This window comes from Budorcas taxicolor, chromosome X (assembly GCF_023091745.1).
Source record: "Budorcas taxicolor isolate Tak-1 chromosome X, Takin1.1, whole genome shotgun sequence".
Taxonomy (NCBI): Eukaryota; Metazoa; Chordata; class Mammalia; order Artiodactyla; family Bovidae; genus Budorcas; species Budorcas taxicolor.
In genome coordinates this window covers 10,248,876-10,268,793 of record NC_068935.1, presented here as the reverse complement: position 1 = coordinate 10,268,793, position 19,918 = coordinate 10,248,876, and the positions used below count along the sequence as shown (strand labels likewise).

Here is a 19,918-nt window from a genome sequence, read left to right as displayed (position 1 = left end):
AATGCTGGGCTGGATGAAGCATAAGCTGGAATAAAAATTGCTGGGAGAAATATCAATAACCTCAGATATGCAGATGACACCACCTTTATGGCAGAAAGCAAAGAAAACCTGAAGAACCCCTGGATGAAAGTGAAAGATGAGAGTGAAAAAGTGTGCTTAAAGCTCAACGTTCAGAAAACTAAGACGGCATCTGGTCCCATCACCTCATGACAAATAGATGGGGAAACAATGGAAACAGTAACAGACTTTGTTTTGGGGGGCTCCAAAATCACTGCAGATGGTGACTGCAGCCATGAAATTAAAAGACGCTTGCTCTGGAAGAAAAGCTATGACCAACCTAGACAGCATATTAAAAAGCAGAGACATTACTTTGCCAAAGAAGTCTAGTCAAAGCTATGGTTTTTCCAGTAGTCATGTATGGATGTGAGAGTTGGACTATAAAGAAAGCTGAGCACTGAAGAATTGATGCTTTTGAACTGTGGTGTTGGAGAAGACTCTTGAGAGTCCCTTGGACTGCAAGGAGATCCAACCAGTCCATCCTAAAGGAGATCAGTCCTGAATATTCATTGGAAAGACTAATGCTGAAGCTCCAATACTTTGGGCACCTGATGCGAAGAGCTGACTCATTGGAAAAGACCATGATGCTGGGTAGAGGAGAAGGGGAATGACAGAGGATGAGATGATTGGATGGCATCACCCACTCAATAGACATGAGTTTGAGTGAACTCCTGGAGTTGGTGATAGACAGGGAAGCCTGGCATGCTGCAGTCCACGGTGTCACAAAGAGTCAGACACAACTGAGTAACTGAACTGAGCTGAGCTTGTTCTTTCTAGCCTAAGCAAAACAGTGCCTGTGGGATTTATTTGAGTTTTTAAACTTGAAGTCCATTCATAAAACCCAAGCTTCCTCTTCTCAGGCAGGAGCTCTGTGATCAGGCAGTTGGGATTACAGGCCAGTCCTCGACCCAAGGAAGTAAGAGTGATGGTGTAAGAACGAGGTCCACCAATCTCCTTCAGGTTTACTATAGCCACAGCCCATGCTAAGTTCAAGAGAGGGCGTTCCCATATCTCAAAGTTGTCCTCCTGAAAAACAAGCCAGAAAAAGAGGTGTGGTAGTTTGGTAACTAGCAATAAGTTGCCATATTATTTGTGGCATTATGTCTTAGAATTATCAAGCACTTCTAGAGAAAAGTAGCACAAAGGAGCCTCATCACTAACTATGATATCAAGATTAAAAAATGCCTTCTTAAAAGATCAGTGCATATCCTCCATAAAGTAACAGATTTCAGTCCAAGACAACCTTGGTACTTGAGTATTAAACCATCGTAAAATACACACCCCAAATAAACATTTGGATGAATTGTAAATGATAAGGCAAGAGAAGATGTTCCTGGCCAATTCCTATATTCTCTCATAGAACATTATTTACTATACCTTTCTAAGCTGGTATCCCTGCTTGCCTAAGCGGTCCTGGTTGATGGCAATTACATCCTTATCCTGAAGAAGGGCTTTGGCTTCAGGGCTGATACTTCGGAGATCGTTGGACATGAGTAACGGAGCCGCCATGATAGCCCAGAGGGCCATCTGAGTTATTTGCTGATCCCGGCTGAGGCCAAAGTTGCCAATCACCAACTGGGACAAAGAATGAAGTAAGAATTCAAGGCAGATAAAACATTCTCTGTCTAGTTACCTAGACATAGAGTCAAGTCACCTTCCAGGGCATCCTGCTCTGATTACTCTCACATAAAGCCTTCTCCCAGGAACTTCTCCCTTCTGATTTATCGTGGGTGTCAAGTAGGAAGGAAACAGGTCCACTTCAGGAGCTTGAAGCAGAGGGCTTAGGTTCTTACCATATCTGGGTCATTCCAACCTCCTGGTCCTGCAACAGGAACAATTATCTTCTGGTTAGAAGATGCCCAGTCCAAGGTATTCCTTATACTTTCCCAAGAATCATAAATGTCAGGAAAATTTCTCCAGTGATTGCAGTACTCTCGGATTTCTGTGTAATTGGGCTGTGAAAACAGAGAGAACTCTTCTGTTTACCTTCTACTAACATTCTTGTGATAGGAAAACAATCATGTTTTAAAAAGGCACTTGTAGCCTCCTTAGTTTACAGATTAAAGGTCTCTATGAAAAGTAAAAGTGAAAGTGAAGTCGCTCAGTCATATCCGACTCTTTGCCCCCCATGGACCGTAGCCTATCAGGCTCCTCCGTCCAAGGGATTTTCCAGGCAAGAATGCTGGAGTGGATTGCCATTTCCTTCTCCAGGGGATCTTCCCAAGCCAGGAATTGAACCCAGGTCTCCCGCATTGCAGGCAGACGCTTTACCGTCTGAGCCACCAGGGAAGCCCGATAAAGGTCTCTACGAGGAGAGCTAAATCCTTATCATTAATATAATGGAATTTCATTGTAAGACGCTTGCTTCAGAAGTCAGCTATATAACTTAAAATGGTTTTAACACTGTTTTTGCTGGAAATTTAGCAAACAGTAACTAGGTGCAGCAGTCCCCCCTTATGTGTGGGGGATGCATTCTAAGACTCTGAGTGGTATCATATGTACTACCTTTTTCCCCTATACAGGTACCAATGGGTGGGTAGTGTACACAGCATGCATATGCCGGACAAAAAGGATGATTCATGTCCCAGGCGGGATAGAGTGAGATGGCATAAGATTTTATCACAATCCTCAGAACGTGTGCAATTTAAAACTTATGAATTGTTCGTTTCTGGAATTTTCCATTTAATATTTCGGACTGTGGTTGACTTTGGTAACCAAAGCCATGAAAAGCAAAAATTGTGGGATGGGGGGACTACTGTATTGGGATTATGGAGGGTTTTAATTTTTTCTATACTTCACGGTCAAACTTTTCCAAAATGCACATGTATTACTTTTATAATCAGAAGCAAATACAGTGATTTCCTAATATGATACTATAAATCAACTATACTTCAATTAAAACATAACTAAAATAATCTTAATAAGTAAAAGTTCCAAATTACACAGGACTCAGCCAGCAGATGATAAGGCAATTTGAATCCCAGGCATATAATTTGTTATGTTTAATTAGAAATGTTTGTAGATAGGCAGGTAGGCTATCTGAGGTTTAAGATGTTTAGAAAGAGGTTAGAGAATTTTGCAGAGATTAGGAGATAACAGGGATTCATTCTATAAGTAATTATTCAACACTTACCATAAGGTAGGGATACACTGACGAAGTCAGAAAAGGTCTCTGCCCTCCTGAAGCTTACATTTTAATGGAGGAGACAGACAATAGGTACATCAACAAATAATTCCATATAGTGTTAAGCTCACAGAAGGAAACTGAATAGGTTAACATGATAATGAAGTGGGCTGATTCAGGATATATTTTGTAGGCAGTGCTAAAAGGATTGCTGTGGATAGCTTGTGAACCATGAGACAAAAAGGAAGAGTCAAAGATGGCTGGCTTCTCGGCTGATGGTGGCTTAGTCTCCAGTTACAGCAGTGGGCATGGTGAGAGGCGGATGGATCCTGGGAGAAACGGCAGGATGAGACTATTAAGTAAGGCTGGACTTTGATAGGGACCTTCGTCTCCTTTGCTCTTGAGTTCTGAAAATCTACCAGCAAGGCTCTATTGGATTCTGGACTCACTAGCTCACCTTAAAGATGGGCCGCATATAAAGGGGCCACTCACAGGAGTACACAATGCTTCTGCCAGTCCTGTTCAGGGCCAAGGACATTTGCTTATAACCTGTATAAGAAAACAATGTATAAAATAAACAAAGGGATTTCCAGCTGGGACTGTATGTTTTTAATAGAAGCTGCCTGGAAGGGCCACGTTTCTATTTTAAACCAGCAGCACAGAGAGGTGACTGTTCTGTGCTTACACTGTGCATAGTGCCACCCAGACTGCTGGGATTGTTCTGAGGAGAGAGTGTGGGATGGTGGCTATATTGAAGAAGGGCAGGAAGGAAGATGTTCTCTCTGTGACTGTTTGACATCTGGGACTCTTTTCCCAGTGATGGACAGAGAGTTAACAATTATCTGGAGTCAACTCAGAGCTCTCTTACATGAAAAGTTCATGGCCTTAGCTGTGGTTAGGTACATGTGGCTTTTACATGCATGAATGATGGACAAACTGAAAGAAGAGGCAGGAACCCTGGCACACAGAGAATCATTATTTCCAGTATCGTGACTGGATATTTCCAAAGTGAGGAGTAGAGTTCTTTGGATGCTTAGCTACCTTGTCCTCAAAGTTCTGCCTTTTGCTCTTGGCTAAATCTTGTGGATGAAACATACCCTCTGCCAAATGTTGTATACTGTCACAGTAACAACCATCAAATTTTAGCAGATCTACTCCCCAGTCAGCGAAGGTCTGGGCATCAATATCATAGTATCCAAAACTCCCAGGGAAGCCTGCGCAGGTTTTATTTCCAACATCTGCATAAATCCCTAGCTTCAGTCCTTTGCTATGAACCTGAAATGAGAGAAAAGAGTCACCTCGCTAGAAGGGCAATCATGAAAGAGAGAGAACCATTTCAGGATGGACGAAGAGACCAGTACACTTCACCAGGTAGATACTGGGGGGGCTTTCCCCTGCCCCCCAGCCCATAAAATTATCCAGATTAGTTTGTCAGGAGATAAAGAGCAAAGACCTCAGTTCTGCTGAGTTCAAACTCTACATGTAACAATAGCATAGAACTGATGTGAAAGCTGTCAGTTGCTCTGATCTTCGTTTGACGGGATCTTAAAAGTTACATTTTCAGGGCAATGATAGATTTATCTGGACAAAGACTCTTTCCTTGACTGAACCTTAGGCACCTCTAAACCCCCTCTCAAGTAGGCCTCTGCCTTAGCTTACCCTGTCTAGTTTTAGTAAGAATCCTGCAAAGTCACCCTCCCCCCTCCACCTTTTAATATCTGATCAAATTCCTTATGCCCCAGCCTTGATGTCTAAGTCCTTGGCTTGCTTGCCCTCCTCCTGATATCTCCTCTTAGTAATTGTTCATCCACTGACCCCCACAATTTGGCTATTTAAAACTCCACTCATCTTTGGTGTATTTTGGATTGAACTTGGCTCTTTTCCCTATTACAACAGTACTGAATTGTACTCAGTATCTGTCTTCACTGCCTTTAACTAGTGTTTGGCTCCATTGCTCTTTAACAATCTCTAGAACATATTCCTTCTATCTTCTAAAGTTGTAGTCTATAGTACAATTGTGATAACTGCTCAAAATTTATATGGAAATATATGCACGCATGTCAAGAACCAAGTTCCCTTTTTCTCCTAGAGAATTCAGTGGTTTCAGCAAAAAGACAACTTCTCCAAGATGGGCCTCAAGAACTATTGTGAAACACAGATCTGCTGATGGGATGAAAATTCCACCCAATAAGGCTTACAATTTGGATAGTAACAGCTATTTTCCTTTCCAAGTGTTTTGAGCAAGATTATGTACAGAAATGCTTATAGTCACCTGAATGAAAAAAGAGAATTACCCATACACTCACATAATCAGCTAGGTGGCGGATCCCACCAGGAAAGCGTTTAGGGTCTGCCTGAAGTCTGCCTTCTGAATCTCTTTCTGGAGCCATCCAACAGTCATCAATGCAGATGTACTCATAACCTACATCCTTCCAGCCATCTGAGGCCATGATCTCAGCTATCTGCTGGAAGAGCTTCTCGCTGAAAGACAAATTCCAAGAATCATTACAGTTCATTAGACAAATGCTTGGGTACTTCGATTTATTAGGCATCTCAAGGTTTTGCAATTTATTTTTCAACCCAGTAATAATTTGGTAGTAATTACAACCAATGGGGGTAAAATGAACTGGCCCTTTTTCTTCTCACTCCTCTTGTGTTTCTTCCAGCTGGAATCAAGATTGCCAGGAGAAATATCAAAAACCTCTGAATATGCAGAATATCTGAATATGCAGATGATACCACATTTATGGCAGAAAGCAAAGAAAACCTAAAGAGCGTCTGGATGAAAGTGAAAGAGGAGAGTGAAAGAGTTGGCTTAAAACTCAACATTCAGAAAACTAAGATCATGGCATCTGGTCCTATCACTTCATGGCAAATAGATGGGGAAACAGTGGAAACAGTGACAGACTTTATTTTGGGGGGCTCCAAAATCACTGCAGATGGTGACTGCAGCCATGAAATTAAAAGATGCTTGCTGTGGAAGAAAAGTTATGACCAACGTAGACAGCATATTGAAAAGCAGAGACATTACTTTGCCAACGAAGTCTAGTCAAAGCTATGGTTTTTCTAGTAGTCATGTATGGATGTGAGAGTTGGACTATAAAGAAAGCTGAGTGCTGAGGAATCAATGCTTTTGAACTGTGGTGTTGGAGAAGACTCTTGAGAGTCCCTTGGACTGCAAGGAGATCCAACCAGTACATCCTAAAGGAAATCAGTTCTGAATATTCATTGGAAGCACTAACGCTGAAGCTGAAGCTCCAATACTTTGGCCACCTGATGTGAAGAACAGACTCATTTGTTTCTCAGACCCTGATGCTGAGAAAGATTGAAGGCAGGAGGAGAAGGGGACAACAGAGGATGAGATGGTTGGATGGCATCACCCACTCAATGGACATAAGTTTGAGTAAACTTTGGGAGTTGGTGATGGACAGGGAGGCCTGGCATGCTCCAGTCCGTGGGGTCACAAAGAGTCGGACATGACTGAGCGACTGAACTGACCAACTGAGGATGTTCCAATTTATGAGAATAAACGGAGACACATTATTTTGTTCCTGAATAGGAAAACTCAGTATTAAAAAAAAGCAAACTCTCCCTGTACACTTCTAGACATTTACTAAAACCTTTAACTAATCTCCAAAGGACTTTTTAAGGAAGTTTGCAACATGACTCAAAAACGTCACCTCAAAAGTTATATACATGAATAGTCTATAAAAGATAAATGAAGCTGGTGCTCTACTATTAGCAGTAGAATACACAGATAAATAGAATCAAAGAGGAAGTTCAGAAAAGAGATCCTTCAAGCCATTTGATATCATGAAATTTAGTACATATTAAATGTAATATTTCTTATAGGAGAACAAAGTCCAGCTGGATTAAAGATTTAAATACTTTAAAATCCCATAAAAATGCTAGTAGAAAATATAAATTTTGTATTCCATTTTATATTCAGATAGGAAAGAACTTTCTTTGCATGATGCCAGAGCCAGAAATCATAAAGGAAAAACCTGGTGTTTGATACATAAATATCAAAACCAGCATATAGCAAGAACCACTGTTTTGGGAATTCCTTAGTGGTCCAGTCGTTAGGGCTCTGAGCTCTCACTGCCAAGGGCGTAGGTTGGATCTCTGGTTGGGGAACTAAGATCCCACAAGTTGTGCGAAATGGTCCAAAAAAAAAAAAAGAACCACTGAATTCACAACTAATGGTAGACCCCAAACAAACAAAACCCAAAAAGAAAACAAAATAACCCCAAACACTCCAATTGAAAAATTTGGAACAAACAAGCAGTGCAGAAAAGAAATCATGCAAACAAACAACCAATTTAACTTATTAACAGATGTTCAACTTTATCAGTAATCAAATAAATGAAAATAAAAACAACTACCAGATTGGCAAATTTCAGAAGAATAACAAAAAACAGGAACTCGTACACAAGCCTGAGTCACTCAGTCCTGTCTACCTCTTTGCAACCCCATGGACTGTAGCCCACCAGGTTCCTCTGTCCATGGAATTCTCCAGGCAAGAATACTGGAGTGGGTAGTCATTCCCTTTTCCGAGGGATGTTCCTGACCCAGGGATTGAAACCCAGGTCTTCTGCATTGCAGGGCACCACAGAAGCCCACATGGTTGTTGGGAAGGTGCATTTGTAAAACTTTTGGGGGAGGACAGTTTGATATGAAACAAAATGAGCATACCCTTGGACCCAGGATTTAGACTTCTAGGGAAAAAAATCAGATGAGGTACAAGGGTGGTTATTAGTAAGCTTTGTTCATAATAATGAAAAATTGAAGAGTGTGAGTAGTTATGAACAGGAGATTGTTTAAATAAAGTATGGTGAATACATACAATCTGCACTTATGAAACTCTCATTCTGTGCCAGGCACTCACTCTTCAATTTACAAAGGGATCATCAGTTTGCCCAAGATCACCTGGCAAAGTAATAATAAGCTAGAATTTGAACCCAGGCAGGCAGACTTCAGAGTCTTGTTAACTGCTCGAGACATAAACGTGATCTCATTTTTACTGAAAAACACTTTAAAAAGAAATTCATGTTTATATTTACATAGAAAAAAAAGGAAAGGTCGAATATTAACACTTTAACCATGATTATTTCTGGGTGGTGAAATGAGGGGAATCTATCTTCTTTGTACTCTTTACTATCCACATTTTTTGCCATAATCATGCATTAATTTCATAATCAGATACAAAAATAAGACAACCACCACTTAGGAAAAAAAAGAAAAGACAGAAAGAAATATGGGATGGCCATAATTTACTCCAGGGTCATGATGGATTTAGTTTGAAACTTAGAAAGCCAATTAACTGTCATGTTTGACCAACATCTGTAAAGACATTCAAAGGAATAACTTATGGCCACTGGGATGTACCATGACCGCTGCTTATAGAGGGGCTCTGCACCAAGGTTGTCTTTATGTTTTTAAACAATATCTATCAGTGATTCTTAACCTTTTCTAGATGGAGATCTATTTGAGAATCTGAACAAAGCTCAAGATCCTCTCTCCAGAAAAACACATATACTCACATTTGCAGATTTGCATTAATTTCCCCATAGATTCCAGGCTAAGAACATTCCTTGCCTGTGCCCTCACTCAGTTGTGTCCAACTCTTCGTGACCCTATGGACTGTAGCCCGACAAGCTCCTCTGTCCATGCGATTCTCCAGGCAAGAATACTGGAGTGGGTTGCCCTTTCCTCCTCCAGGGGATCTTCCTGACCCAGGGATTGAACCCGTGTCTGTTCTTTATCACTAGCGCCACCTAGGAAGCCGTGGTAAAGAATCCACCTGCCTATTAGGAGACGCAACAGACGCATCCCTGGGTCAGAAAGATCCCCTTGAAGAGGAAAGGGCACCCCACTCCAGTATTCTTGCCTGGAAAATTCCATGGGCAGAGGACCCTGGCAGGCTGCAGTCCACGGGGTCGCAAAGAGTCAGACACGTGGGCTGAGCATGAGCATGGGATAAGAACATTCCTTCCATATGCCTAATTGAGGGGGTTTGGTATTGCACTGTGCTTTGTCCTTCAGATGGATTATCTAGTTGAAAGTCAACCTGTGTGAGATAAGAACTGTTTAAAGATCACCAGAGTTGGTTCCCTGAGGTAAGAGTTGCTTTCCCAATGTGCAGACAAAGGATGTGTGGGTCTGATAGGATCCATATTTGTCTTATCCACTAAAGATCCTCCACATAACCTTCCAACCAGACGCCATACCCAAGGGCTATGGGGTGGGGAGATCTAGGAGACATTATGGTCTCTCTAAATTCCCTCAAATTAAAGCCAAGGAACCCGTGACCCCAAAAGAAGAAATGACACCTGTCTTAGTCCTGTCTCTCCTACTCACCACAGCTGTTCTCAGTGCTAGTACCCTGCAGAGACAGAGCTGCTGCTGCTGCTGCTGCTAAGTCACTTCAGTCGTGTTAGACTCTGTGCGACCCCAGAGATGATAGCCCACCAGGCTCCCCCGTCCCTGGGATTCTCCAGGCAAGAACACTGGAGTGGGTTGCCATTTCCTTCTCCAATGAATGCAAGTGAAAAGTGAAAGTGAAGTCACTCAGTCGTGTCCGACTCTTAGCGACCCCATGGACTGCAGCCTACTAGGCTCCTCCGTCCATGGGACTTCCCAGGCAAGAGTACTGGAGTGGGGTACCATTGCCTTCTCCAGAGACAGGGCAGTAGCCCTCAATAAAGGTCTGAACGAACTGGATGGTAAATGGAGAAAAACCTTAGGTGGGTGAACAGGCAGAAAGACGTGGAGAAGAAGAGGTCGCTGGCCAGACTCCCAACCTAAGGGGTCACATGGAGAAAATCTAGAGCTAGTCCCCATCCAGGGGTCACAGAGAAAATTCAGGGCTAGTCCCCATCCAGGGCAGTTTGCTGGGGATAAAAAAGCAGCAGCGATAGGGGCGCTCTCCCTCCGGCTCAAAATTTTCTCGCTGAGACCCTCCATCCTTCCAAACACATCCAGACAAATATATGGAAAGGCGAAGGGAAGAAGGTACCCAATATCTCTGATACCTGATACAGGAATCCGGCTCTTCTTGGCAGTTCACGTTGCACATGAAGCGCTCCCAGTGCAGCCAGCCCATGGTAGGGGTCATCGCCAAGCCGTTGTCCAGGCCCCAAGCCCCAGGGAGCCCGCAGGGAACCAGGACCTGGAAGCAAAAGGCCAGCACGCAGCCCAGCCGCAGGACTCTGCTCACCGGTCTCACCATCGCGGTCATCATACAGCACAGATTTCCAAGAGTCATCTGGGGTTTTAAATTTAACCTACAGGGGTAAAAAGGCGGAGACGGTCTGCGGAACCCGCTTTGGTCCCCATCACCAATCACCGGTGAGTGATTAAGCCGTGACGTGAATGTTTCTCCGGCAACTGGGATGGTTATCCCCAGAGGCCGACCAATGACCAGTCACAGAAGACGCGCCGCCACCAACCACTCTCTCTCTTTCTGAATGTCGACCCGCCCTATTTTTATACCAGAAGGAAGTGCAGCACTTTAATGATCCGGGGTTAGAGCCTAGCGGTGCTCACGTGACCGAGATCTCACATGACGTAGATCCTCACGTGACCTATCGCTTACGTGAGCAGAAGTAGTTCTGGTCGTCGTCTACCGTCTCGCTATAAGCCGTTTGAGGGAAGAAAGAGGAAAATTATCCGGTATCGTTAGAGGTTGGTGTGTGGGTGGGAACCGGGGACCCGGGGGTGGTGATGATGCAGACCAAAGCGGGGTCCGCGGGCCGCCTCCGCCTTTTTCGTTCCTGCTTTCCCCTCCCCCGCTCCCCCTTCCCCCATCTCAGTGCCGGGAAGCCGCCTTTGCTGCGCCTGGTGGGGAAATGGTGGACGCTCGTGACTGTCTGTGGTTTTGTATATCTGTCTGTCTGGGCGGGTCTCAAAGGACCCTTAAGAGAAACCGTAAGCTGAAAAACGTTGGAAAACCACGTCCCCGGATTAGGAAAACCAGATCTGGAGTCCAGTGGTCTGAATGCTAGTCCACCCATTCAGGCACCCAGTCTCCAGTGCCTGATTGTCTGTAGGGAGAGGCACCAAGCGAATTTGATCTGTAGAGTCACATCTAGGCAAATACGGCGTGCCTGACCGCGGCGCCCAATGAATGTTTTTACTGAACTAAATATTTAAATAACGTTTATTTTTCCGGCTTTTAACAAGCTACATGTTCAATTTGTGGACTTTGGAAAAATAACGGTATGCTATAAATTGAAAAAAAAAATACACGTAATTCATCACTCGCAGACAACTACTCAGCATTTCGGTCTGTAAAACGTCTGTATATAACACGCACATAAATGCACAAATTCTTAACTCACAAATGGAATCCGGGTTCCTACTTCAGGCAACAGAGTCCTCGTGGCCTTCCCAGGAGACACAGTGATGAAGCAGAACCTCCGTGTCCCCACACGGGATGTTAAGGCCTAGAGGGCTGTAGGGACATTAAATGGAATGGGTTGTCCAAGAGTTAGGCAGGCAAAAAACCAGTGTGTAAGAGGGCTGTAGGGACATTATATGGAATGGGTTGTCCAAGAGTTAAGGCAGGCAAAAAACCAGTGTGAAAATCTGTCACTCATACCTGAAAATGATCTATAGGAAAACTTAGCACTGCACATGCATTGTTCCAGGCACATCTTAGGGAGTTAGTGAATGTTGACTTGAATCTTTGGTGTAGTTTTAGGGACGTTAGTACACTTTGTACTTTCTTTCCAAGAGGCCCACTGTTCCCAGACCTTGTCAGATAAGCCATGCACATACAAAAATAGAAATTTTTATCAAATTTGCTATACCAAATATCACAAAAGTAAACGTTTTAATTTGTTTTTTTTTTTTTGCTGAAATAAAAGTTTCTCTCTATAGAAAATTAGGAATGCACAAAAGAATTGAAAAAAGTTGAGAAAACCATAAACTTACCACTCAGAGTAGCCTCTATTAACATGTGACCAATTCCCCATGCATGCACTTTCCTAACTTTTAAAAGAATTCCAATTACAGTGATTTTTTAAAATTAAACTATTTAGAAGTATATAGGGTAAAAAGTGAAATTCCTCTACATTCTTGCTACCCTACAGTGTTCCTTTTCTCCAAAAACAACTTATATGCTTCCAGAACTTGTCTGCATTTACATACATATAGATGTGCCTGCTTATATTTTAAAATAAGTAGGTTCATACTATACATTATTCCTTCATTTAATTTAGTTTGGAAATCTTCCAGGGTCAGGGCAGATTTAAAAAAAAAAAATAGAGCTACATGGCTTTCTGTTTTAAGGCTAAAGTATAATTCACTCTGTCATTCCCCTATTAATGGGTAATTAGGTTTGTAATTTTCTGCCATCACTAACAATGTAACAGTGAACATTTGTGAGTATTTCTGTTGACCAGGTTCCTGGAAGGAATTCTAGCATGGTTGAAGGATATATGAACATATATCTTTCTCACAGTTGTGGTTATAACACAGTTATGATCTTAGGTCACAAGATTATAGCATAAGTAATTTCTTACGTTATTAGATTTCCAATTTTTAAAGTGGGTAATATTTCATCTTTTTTAGTATAATATCTTTCAAAGAATATTTAGCTCTATAAACCTTTGTCTGAATTTCAGATCTTCTTAGGGCATATAACCAGAAGTAGATTTACTGTATCAAAAGGCATGACATATTTCCAAATTGCTTTCCAGAGATACTGCATCAACTTTCACTGCTCTGGGAGTATATTAGTTTGGGAACCCTGAATATCAGTATCAACTTATCCTTCCTATTTTACTTTCACTGTGGTGATGGATGAAAAATGGCAGTTAATTGTAGTTTTAACTTGTATTTCTGATGATTGATGAGTATTGAACATTTCCCAGACTCTTCTGTATCTTCACATCTGTATTTCCCATACATTTAATCTGTTACCAAGTCTCCCAGAGTCCACTGCTTTGAATGCATAGATCATATCTTACCTCTCCCCCCTTTTAAAAAGTATCTTGCCTCCCCCCATTTTAAAAGTGCTGTTGCCTTAGATAAACACCTTAACATATCTCTAACAGAGCTCTAGCTGCTCTTGGTAGTGTCACCCCCACCCCCTCTGTTTGAGCGTCACACTGTTGCCATGGTGATCTTTCTGAAAGGTTCTGATTACTTGACTCTCCTCCCCTCACTTTCCTTCTTCTCTTTCCTCCCCTCACTTCTCTCCCCTTACCTCCCTCCCCACCTCTCTCCTCCCCTCAGTGCCCCATGTAAAACCCTTAAAAGGCCTCTAGCCTTTGTCTGTCTGATAAGACCTCCTGGATGAATCTCTACCTTGCCAGCCGTATCTCCTGCCTTGCCTCCTATTTTATGCTCCATCATAATTTTTAGAATTTGTGGATCCCTGAGCCGGTTAGTCCTTTTCACTTAACTATTCTACGCTGATAGAATTGACCAGTCAATCCCTGCTTTATAACACCCTTTCACCCTGTTCATAATTATGTCATAGTAGAGAAATGTTTATTTGCCCATTTTGTCTTCAGTACAGATGTACAGTGCCTCTGTAGGACCATGAGTCATTTCTGGGCTTATTGATCCTTATATGCCAGAACCTAGTACTGGATCTGGCAACTGAACAATGTAAAATGAAGATGTAAATTCTCTGTAGTGTCTTTTTTTCCATTTATCTCTTTGGCCTTAATATTTACTTGATTTTTAAAAAATCTGTATGAGTTTTTCAATATAATAAAGCTAGTAATGTATTTGTTGTAGTTATCTTGTTTGTTGTTTTTTATGTTTAATCTTACTTTTGATGTATGAAGTTTTCCATTTTTATATAATCAGATGTAGCTTTTATGTGTCGATGTCTCTCACTGATTTAGTTGCCATTCATTTTGTCTATCTTTTTATCTTTTGTATATCTTTCCTGACTTTGTGTTTATATATGATGAATGTGGAAAACTTAGAACATACAGAAGTAGCCAAAGAAAGCATTCCCTGAAACAAAGTTCCCATAATCTTACCACCCAGAAATAGCCACCATTAATGGTATCCAGCACATAAAATAGATGTCAAATAAATAGTTGTTGAATGAATGAATGAGTTAGAAATTTGGTGAAGTCTTTCTGTTATACAAATGTCTTAAGAAAAAGCTATCAGTGTAATTTTCTATTAATAGTTTGCTTTTTCTCTCTTAACCATATTATGAACATTTTTCCATGACAGTAGTCTTAATTTTTTTTTTCAGCTATACCAAAATTACATTGAACCGAACCTGCCAGCAAGAATTCAAGAACCACCATGATGCTGAGCACCGAAGGCAGGGAGGGGTTCGTGGTGAAGGTCAGGGGCCTGCCCTGGTCCTGCTCAGCTGATGAAGTGATGCGCTTCTTCTCCGATTGTAAAATCCAAAACGGCACATCAGGTATTCGTTTCATCTACACCAGAGAAGGCAGACCAAGTGGTGAAGCATTTGTCGAACTTGAGTCTGAAGATGAAGTGAAACTCGCTCTGAAGAAGGACAGAGAAACCATGGGACACAGATATGTTGAAGTATTCAAGTCCAACAGTGTTGAAATGGATTGGGTGTTGAAGCACACAGGTCCGAATAGTCCTGATACTGCCAATGATGGCTTCGTCCGGCTTAGAGGACTCCCATTTGGCTGTAGCAAGGAAGAGATTGTTCAGTTCTTTTCAGGGTTGGAAATTGTGCCAAATGGGATGACACTGCCGGTGGACTTTCAGGGGCGGAGCACAGGGGAGGCCTTTGTGCAGTTTGCTTCGCAGGAGATAGCTGAAAAGGCCTTAAAGAAACACAAGGAAAGAATAGGGCACCGGTACATTGAAATCTTCAAGAGTAGCCGAGCTGAAGTCCGAACCCATTATGACCCCCCTCGAAAGCTCATGGCTATGCAGCGGCCAGGTCCCTATGACAGGCCAGGGGCTGGCAGAGGGTATAATAGCATTGGCAGAGGGGCTGGTTTTGAAAGGATGAGAAGGGGTGCCTATGGTGGAGGGTATGGAGGCTATGACGACTATGGTGGCTATAATGATGGATATGGCTTTGGATCTGATAGATTTGGAAGAGACCTCAATTACTGTTTTTCAGGAATGTCTGATCATAGATATGGAGATGGTGGGTCCAGTTTTCAGAGCACCACAGGGCACTGTGTACACATGAGGGGATTACCTTACAGAGCCACTGAGAATGATATTTACAATTTCTTCTCACCTCTTAATCCCATGAGAGTACACATTGAAATCGGACCTGATGGCAGAGTTACTGGTGAGGCAGATGTTGAATTTGCTACTCATGAAGATGCTGTGGCAGCTATGGCAAAAGACAAAGCTAACATGCAACACAGATACGTGGAGCTCTTCTTGAATTCTACCGCAGGCACAAGTGGGGGAGCCTATGATCACAGCTACGTAGAACTTTTTTTGAATTCCACAGCCGGGGCAAGTGGTGGAGCTTATGGTAGCCAAATGATGGGAGGCATGGGCATATCCAACCAGTCTAGTTATGGAGGTCCTGCCAGTCAGCAGCTGAGTGGTGGTTACGGAGGTGGATATGGTGGTCAGAGTAGTATGAGTGGATATGACCAAGTTCTGCAGGAAAACTCCAGTGACTATCAATCAAACCTCGCTTAGGCAGAGAAGGAGTACCAAACAACAATAGAAATAACAGCCGTGCATTTATGGGAGTTAACTAGAATAGGAATGGTGTCAGGCATATCCAGTATGATTGGTACATGGGAATTATCATTGATTCTGATCACTCTTGGTCAGCTAGCTTCCTTTTCTTTTTCCTTTCATTCCTTTCTTTCTCCTTCCCTCCCTCCTACCCTCCCTCTCTCTTTCTTTCTTTGTTTCTTTTTCTCTGTTTTTTTAATAAACAAAAATTAAGTTTAACAGTTTTGCATTACAGGCTTGTAATTCATGCTTACTGTAAAGTGGAAGTCAGGATTGTTTTAAAACTTCAAGCTCAGTAATTTTGAACACTGAAACATTCACATAGGGTGTAATAACAAAGTTCAGTATTGACCATAACTGTTAAAACTTTCAGCTTTCTTCAAGTTAGTTATGTTATAGGAGTGTACTTAAGCAGTAAGCGTATTTAGGTTAAAGCAGTTTCACTTATGTTAAATGTTGCTCTTATACCATGATACATTGAAAACTTTGGATGCATGTTGAGAGACATGCTTTTCTGTAAAAACAAATATAGGAGCTGTGTCTACGATTTCAAGTGAAAACATTTGGCATGTTTGTTAATTCTAGCTTTTTGGTTTAATATCCTGTAAGGCACGTGAGTGTACACTTTTAATTTTTTTTAAAAAAGCTCTGGGACAATTTTGAAATGTAATACCAATACTTTAGGAGTTTGGTCATGTTGTTTGTATGAAATTCTGAGGCTTTGATTTAAATCTTTCCTTGTATTGTGATTTCCATTAGATGTATTGTACTAAGTGAAACTTGTTAAATAAATCTTCCTTTTAAAAACTGGAAAAATCTTGTACAGCTTCACTTTTATTACGTTCTGTCTTACAGGCCATTTCTTTTATATAATCCTCTGCCAGAAAGATTATGGTACTCTGTGTTTCCACTAGGAGTGTATTTTAAAAAATTTAGCATCCTCATATGAATGAATCCTCATAGGATCCCCATAGCATCTTCAATGAAGCACATTTTTCTCCTTGATCTTGGCCAGTTTGTTAGTTGAAAGTTGTATCCCATTATTATTTTACTTTGTCTTCCTTAGACTGATATGGAGATGGAGCATCTTTGTGTTTATTTTTATGTTTATCCTCATCACATCCACAGGACTATTGAGCTACTTTGGAGACATTGTACTTTTTCAAGGCAGCATGCTCCAAAATCCAAAGAAGTAAAGGCCAGTAAATAATCCTCTTCCTTTCATTTAACTGTCAGTTTAGAAGATCTGAGACACCTTTATATGTTTAAAAGAAGTAGACCTATGTTACAGAAACAATTTGGTGTTCTCCATGAATTCATTAATAGTCTCTAAACACTCTTTAAGGTATTTTTTTTAATTGGAGATAATTGCTTTACAAGTTATGTTGATTTCTGCTGTACAATGAGATGAATCAGCTCTTTAAGGTTTTTAAGGGGGCATTGAAAGCTTGTTTTAAATCATTGCTTCTCAAACTTTAGTATGCACCAGAATCATCTTATGGGGCTTGTTAAAACGTTGGTTACTGGGGCCCACTCTTAAGAGTTTCTGAAATTCAGTAGTTTGGGGGCGGTGCTTGAGAGTCCGCTGAGGTGGCTGGTCTCAAGACCATGTTTTGTGCTTCATCATAGTTCTTTAATGGGTACAAGCCTATAAACCCTAAAATGCAACTCTAAGAAGCTGCTTGCTCCCTGATTTTTGATTGCCTCCCCCACTATCCTGTATCAAGTAGTTTAAACTTTCTATGAAAGTATAAATTGCATATGGCTATTTATAATACTTTGCATCTCCTGTGAGGACTTTGAAAACCTGTGACATCTGAGGTTACCTTACATTTCCACCCATATCATAGTGGCCATTAACAATTACACTTCTCAATGGCCTTCAGGCCTGGATGCCCTCAGGCCAATACCAGTTGCACCTGAACTTTGATAGATGTTTTTGTAGAATTCTGTCTAGCCTGGAAATCCTTGGTCTGTTTAGAGCTTGAGGCCCAGAGAAACGCTCTGAAGCCAGAAGCAACTACCAGATTGGTATTACCTGATTCCATTTTATTCAAGGACACTTTTTATTGAAAACCATGCTGAGGATACAGTGGGTAGTGATTTGGAATTCTTCAATGACTTCTAATTTCTGTCAAAGTTGCCAAGAAAGCAAGATACCATTTCAACTCATGTCATACCAAGCCAGTTATTTACTTTGCCCTCCTAAGGCTTTCAGGAGGCTTTTTTCAGAGGGTTCACAAGTAGGAGTTTTTGCTTTCCAGGCTGCTCAGTTAATTTTCCAGAACATTCTCTTAGTATAAGCAGAGATTCTTCAGTTAGCCACTAGATGTCACCAAACCCCAGGATAGGCTTGGTTGATCCCGGCCCACCCCACCCCAACCACCCTGTGAACTGATACACAAAAGCACTGTAAGTTTTATCTACAAACCAAGGTCTTTTCCTTCAGGGAAAATGCTGTCAGCAAAAATGAGGATTTCTCCAAGCTGAGCCTCGAGGACTGTTGCAAAACAGCTGCTGATGGAATGAAATTCCATTTTGCTGTGCGTGATACCAGGGTGAGATTGTCACAAGGGCCATTTCACAACTTGCTCCCACAATGACCAAAATTCGGTCTTGTGAATGCAAAAGCAAAAACACAAAGAACGCCACACATGTGCATGGGGTCACAAGCTTAGCGTGGTGCAAGACCTCGTTTGGGAAAAGAGTGTGTTAGTTTGCGCCTGGAGCTTCTGTGGAAATGCTTTTTCCAAGAGCCCTTTTTCTCCCTCCCTCCCTCCTTTGCACAGGGCTCTTTTGTCAAGCACGCACTTTAGAGATGAGAAAACTGAGTCTCTGGGAGAGTAAGAATCAACGTTGTCTTTAGGGAAGAAGCAGGATGCTGGAGGGAGAGGAAATGACGTCTGGCCAGGGAAAGAGAAGGAAATGTCTTGGATCCTCAGGGGATGATGTAAGGGTAGTCTTGCCCTGGGACGTGAGTCAGGAGGGTGGCGCTGACCAGCGCTGGGTCCAGCGGCTTCTCTATAGCTCCCCAGACTGCAGCCCCCTTTTCCACACGGCTTAGCCTGCAGAGTGACGGTGAGAGGGTCAGGTAGGGGCCCCTCTGGAAGACAAAGAATTTGGAAAGAATTCTTTGTTCCCTCTCACCGGCTGCTTTCCAGAGACCCTCGACACTCCCCACCCAACCCCCTAGTGTATTTCTTTTCCCAAGAGGGATAGGGAAGAGGTCTGGCCCTGGCCGTTCTGGGATAAGTACGGGCCATGTGCGAGGGGGCGTGGTTAGCGCGATGACTGACAGCCGGTGGCCTCCAGGAGGAAGGGACTTCTGGAGTCTCCCTGCCCATCTCTGAGGGGCGAAAACTACTTTGGTAACCGTCTGCTGCTGCTGCTGCTAAGTCGCTTCAGTCGTGTCTGACTCTGTGCGACCCCAGAGACGGCAGCCTACCAGGCTCCCCCGTCCCTGGGATTCTCCAGGCAAGAACACTGGAGTGGGTTGCCGTTCTAGGGCATGCTTAAATGCAGCCCCCCGTAGATGAAAAAATTAAATCATAGTCAATTTAAGAAAGAAATGGACATTTTTATTGAACCAACCTGAGGATTATAACCTGAGAGACCAGCTCTTAAAGAACTTTGAGCACTGCTCCAAAGAGGTGAAGGGGACGATTTCAGAGAAACAAAGAGCAAGAGCTGTGAGTTTCAGGTTTATTTGGAGATATTGAGGACTATAGTTCTGGAGACAGCTTCTCAGAAAGTTCTGAGGAACTGCTCCCAAGAGGTAAGGGGGGAGGTCAATATGTATAAGCACAACACAACACAACAAAGGTTAGTGGCTTCGGTGGCTAATGACTCAATTCTTGTAGAAGCAGGTGGTGAATGACCTTCTTTAGTTGGCATGAAAGTTAAAGTGCTAGTTGCTCGGTACTGTCCAACTCTTTGAGACCCCATGGACTGTGGCCTACCAGCTTCCTCTGTCCATGGAATTCTCCAGGCAAGAATACTGGAGTGGTAGCCATTTCTTTCTCCAGGGGATCTTTACAAACAGCCACAAAGGAAGCCCTTCTTTAG

At 42.3% G+C, this 19,918-nt stretch overlaps 2 protein-coding genes across 5 annotated transcripts; one reads left to right on the top strand and one right to left on the bottom strand.

The window, feature by feature from the left end:
- Positions 1-404: 404 nt before the first annotated feature.
- On the bottom strand, positions 405-10,424 carry GLA (galactosidase alpha). The gene is made up of 7 exons (XM_052663283.1): positions 10,216-10,424; positions 5,488-5,662; positions 4,279-4,456; positions 3,639-3,730; positions 1,851-2,012; positions 1,435-1,632; positions 405-1,083 (listed from the first exon to the last, which is right to left on the bottom strand). Exons 1-7 carry the CDS (start codon positions 10,422-10,424, stop codon positions 778-780), a joined length of 1,320 nt encoding a protein of 439 aa, XP_052519243.1. The 3' UTR covers positions 405-777.
- A 317-nt stretch (positions 10,425-10,741) lies between these two features.
- Positions 10,742-16,658, top strand: HNRNPH2 (heterogeneous nuclear ribonucleoprotein H2). Of its 4 annotated transcripts, XM_052662858.1 has the most exons (4): positions 10,769-10,867; positions 13,424-13,573; positions 14,409-15,563; positions 15,615-16,658. In XM_052662858.1, exons 3-4 carry the CDS (start codon positions 14,462-14,464, stop codon positions 15,809-15,811), a joined length of 1,299 nt encoding a protein of 432 aa, XP_052518818.1. In that variant the 5' UTR covers positions 10,769-10,867; positions 13,424-13,573; positions 14,409-14,461; the 3' UTR covers positions 15,812-16,658. The 4 variants fall into 4 exon arrangements, with proteins under 4 accessions (XP_052518816.1, XP_052518818.1, XP_052518815.1 ...); XM_052662855.1 differs by having other exon boundaries at positions 14,409-16,658; XM_052662856.1 differs by lacking the exon at positions 13,424-13,573 and having other exon boundaries at positions 10,742-10,867; positions 14,409-16,658.
- Positions 16,659-19,918: the final 3,260 nt, after the last annotated feature.

Bases quoted from the DNA above. Each gene is read 5' to 3' on its own strand.
- GLA (XM_052663283.1), bottom strand. From the start codon at position 10,424: ATGATGACCGCGATGGTGAGACCGGTGAGCAGAGTCCTGCGGCTGGGC. The intron at 3,731-4,278 runs GTATGTTTCATC...TTTCTTATACAG, and splicing joins TATACAACATTTGGCAGAGG to GTTATAAGCAAATGTCCTTG. The intron at 1,084-1,434 runs GTATAGTAAATA...CTTGTTTTTCAG, and splicing joins AGGGATACCAGCTTAGAAAG to GAGGACAACTTTGAGATATG.
- HNRNPH2 (XM_052662856.1), top strand. From the start codon at position 14,462: ATGATGCTGAGCACCGAAGGCAGGGAGGGGTTCGTGGTGAAGGTCAGG.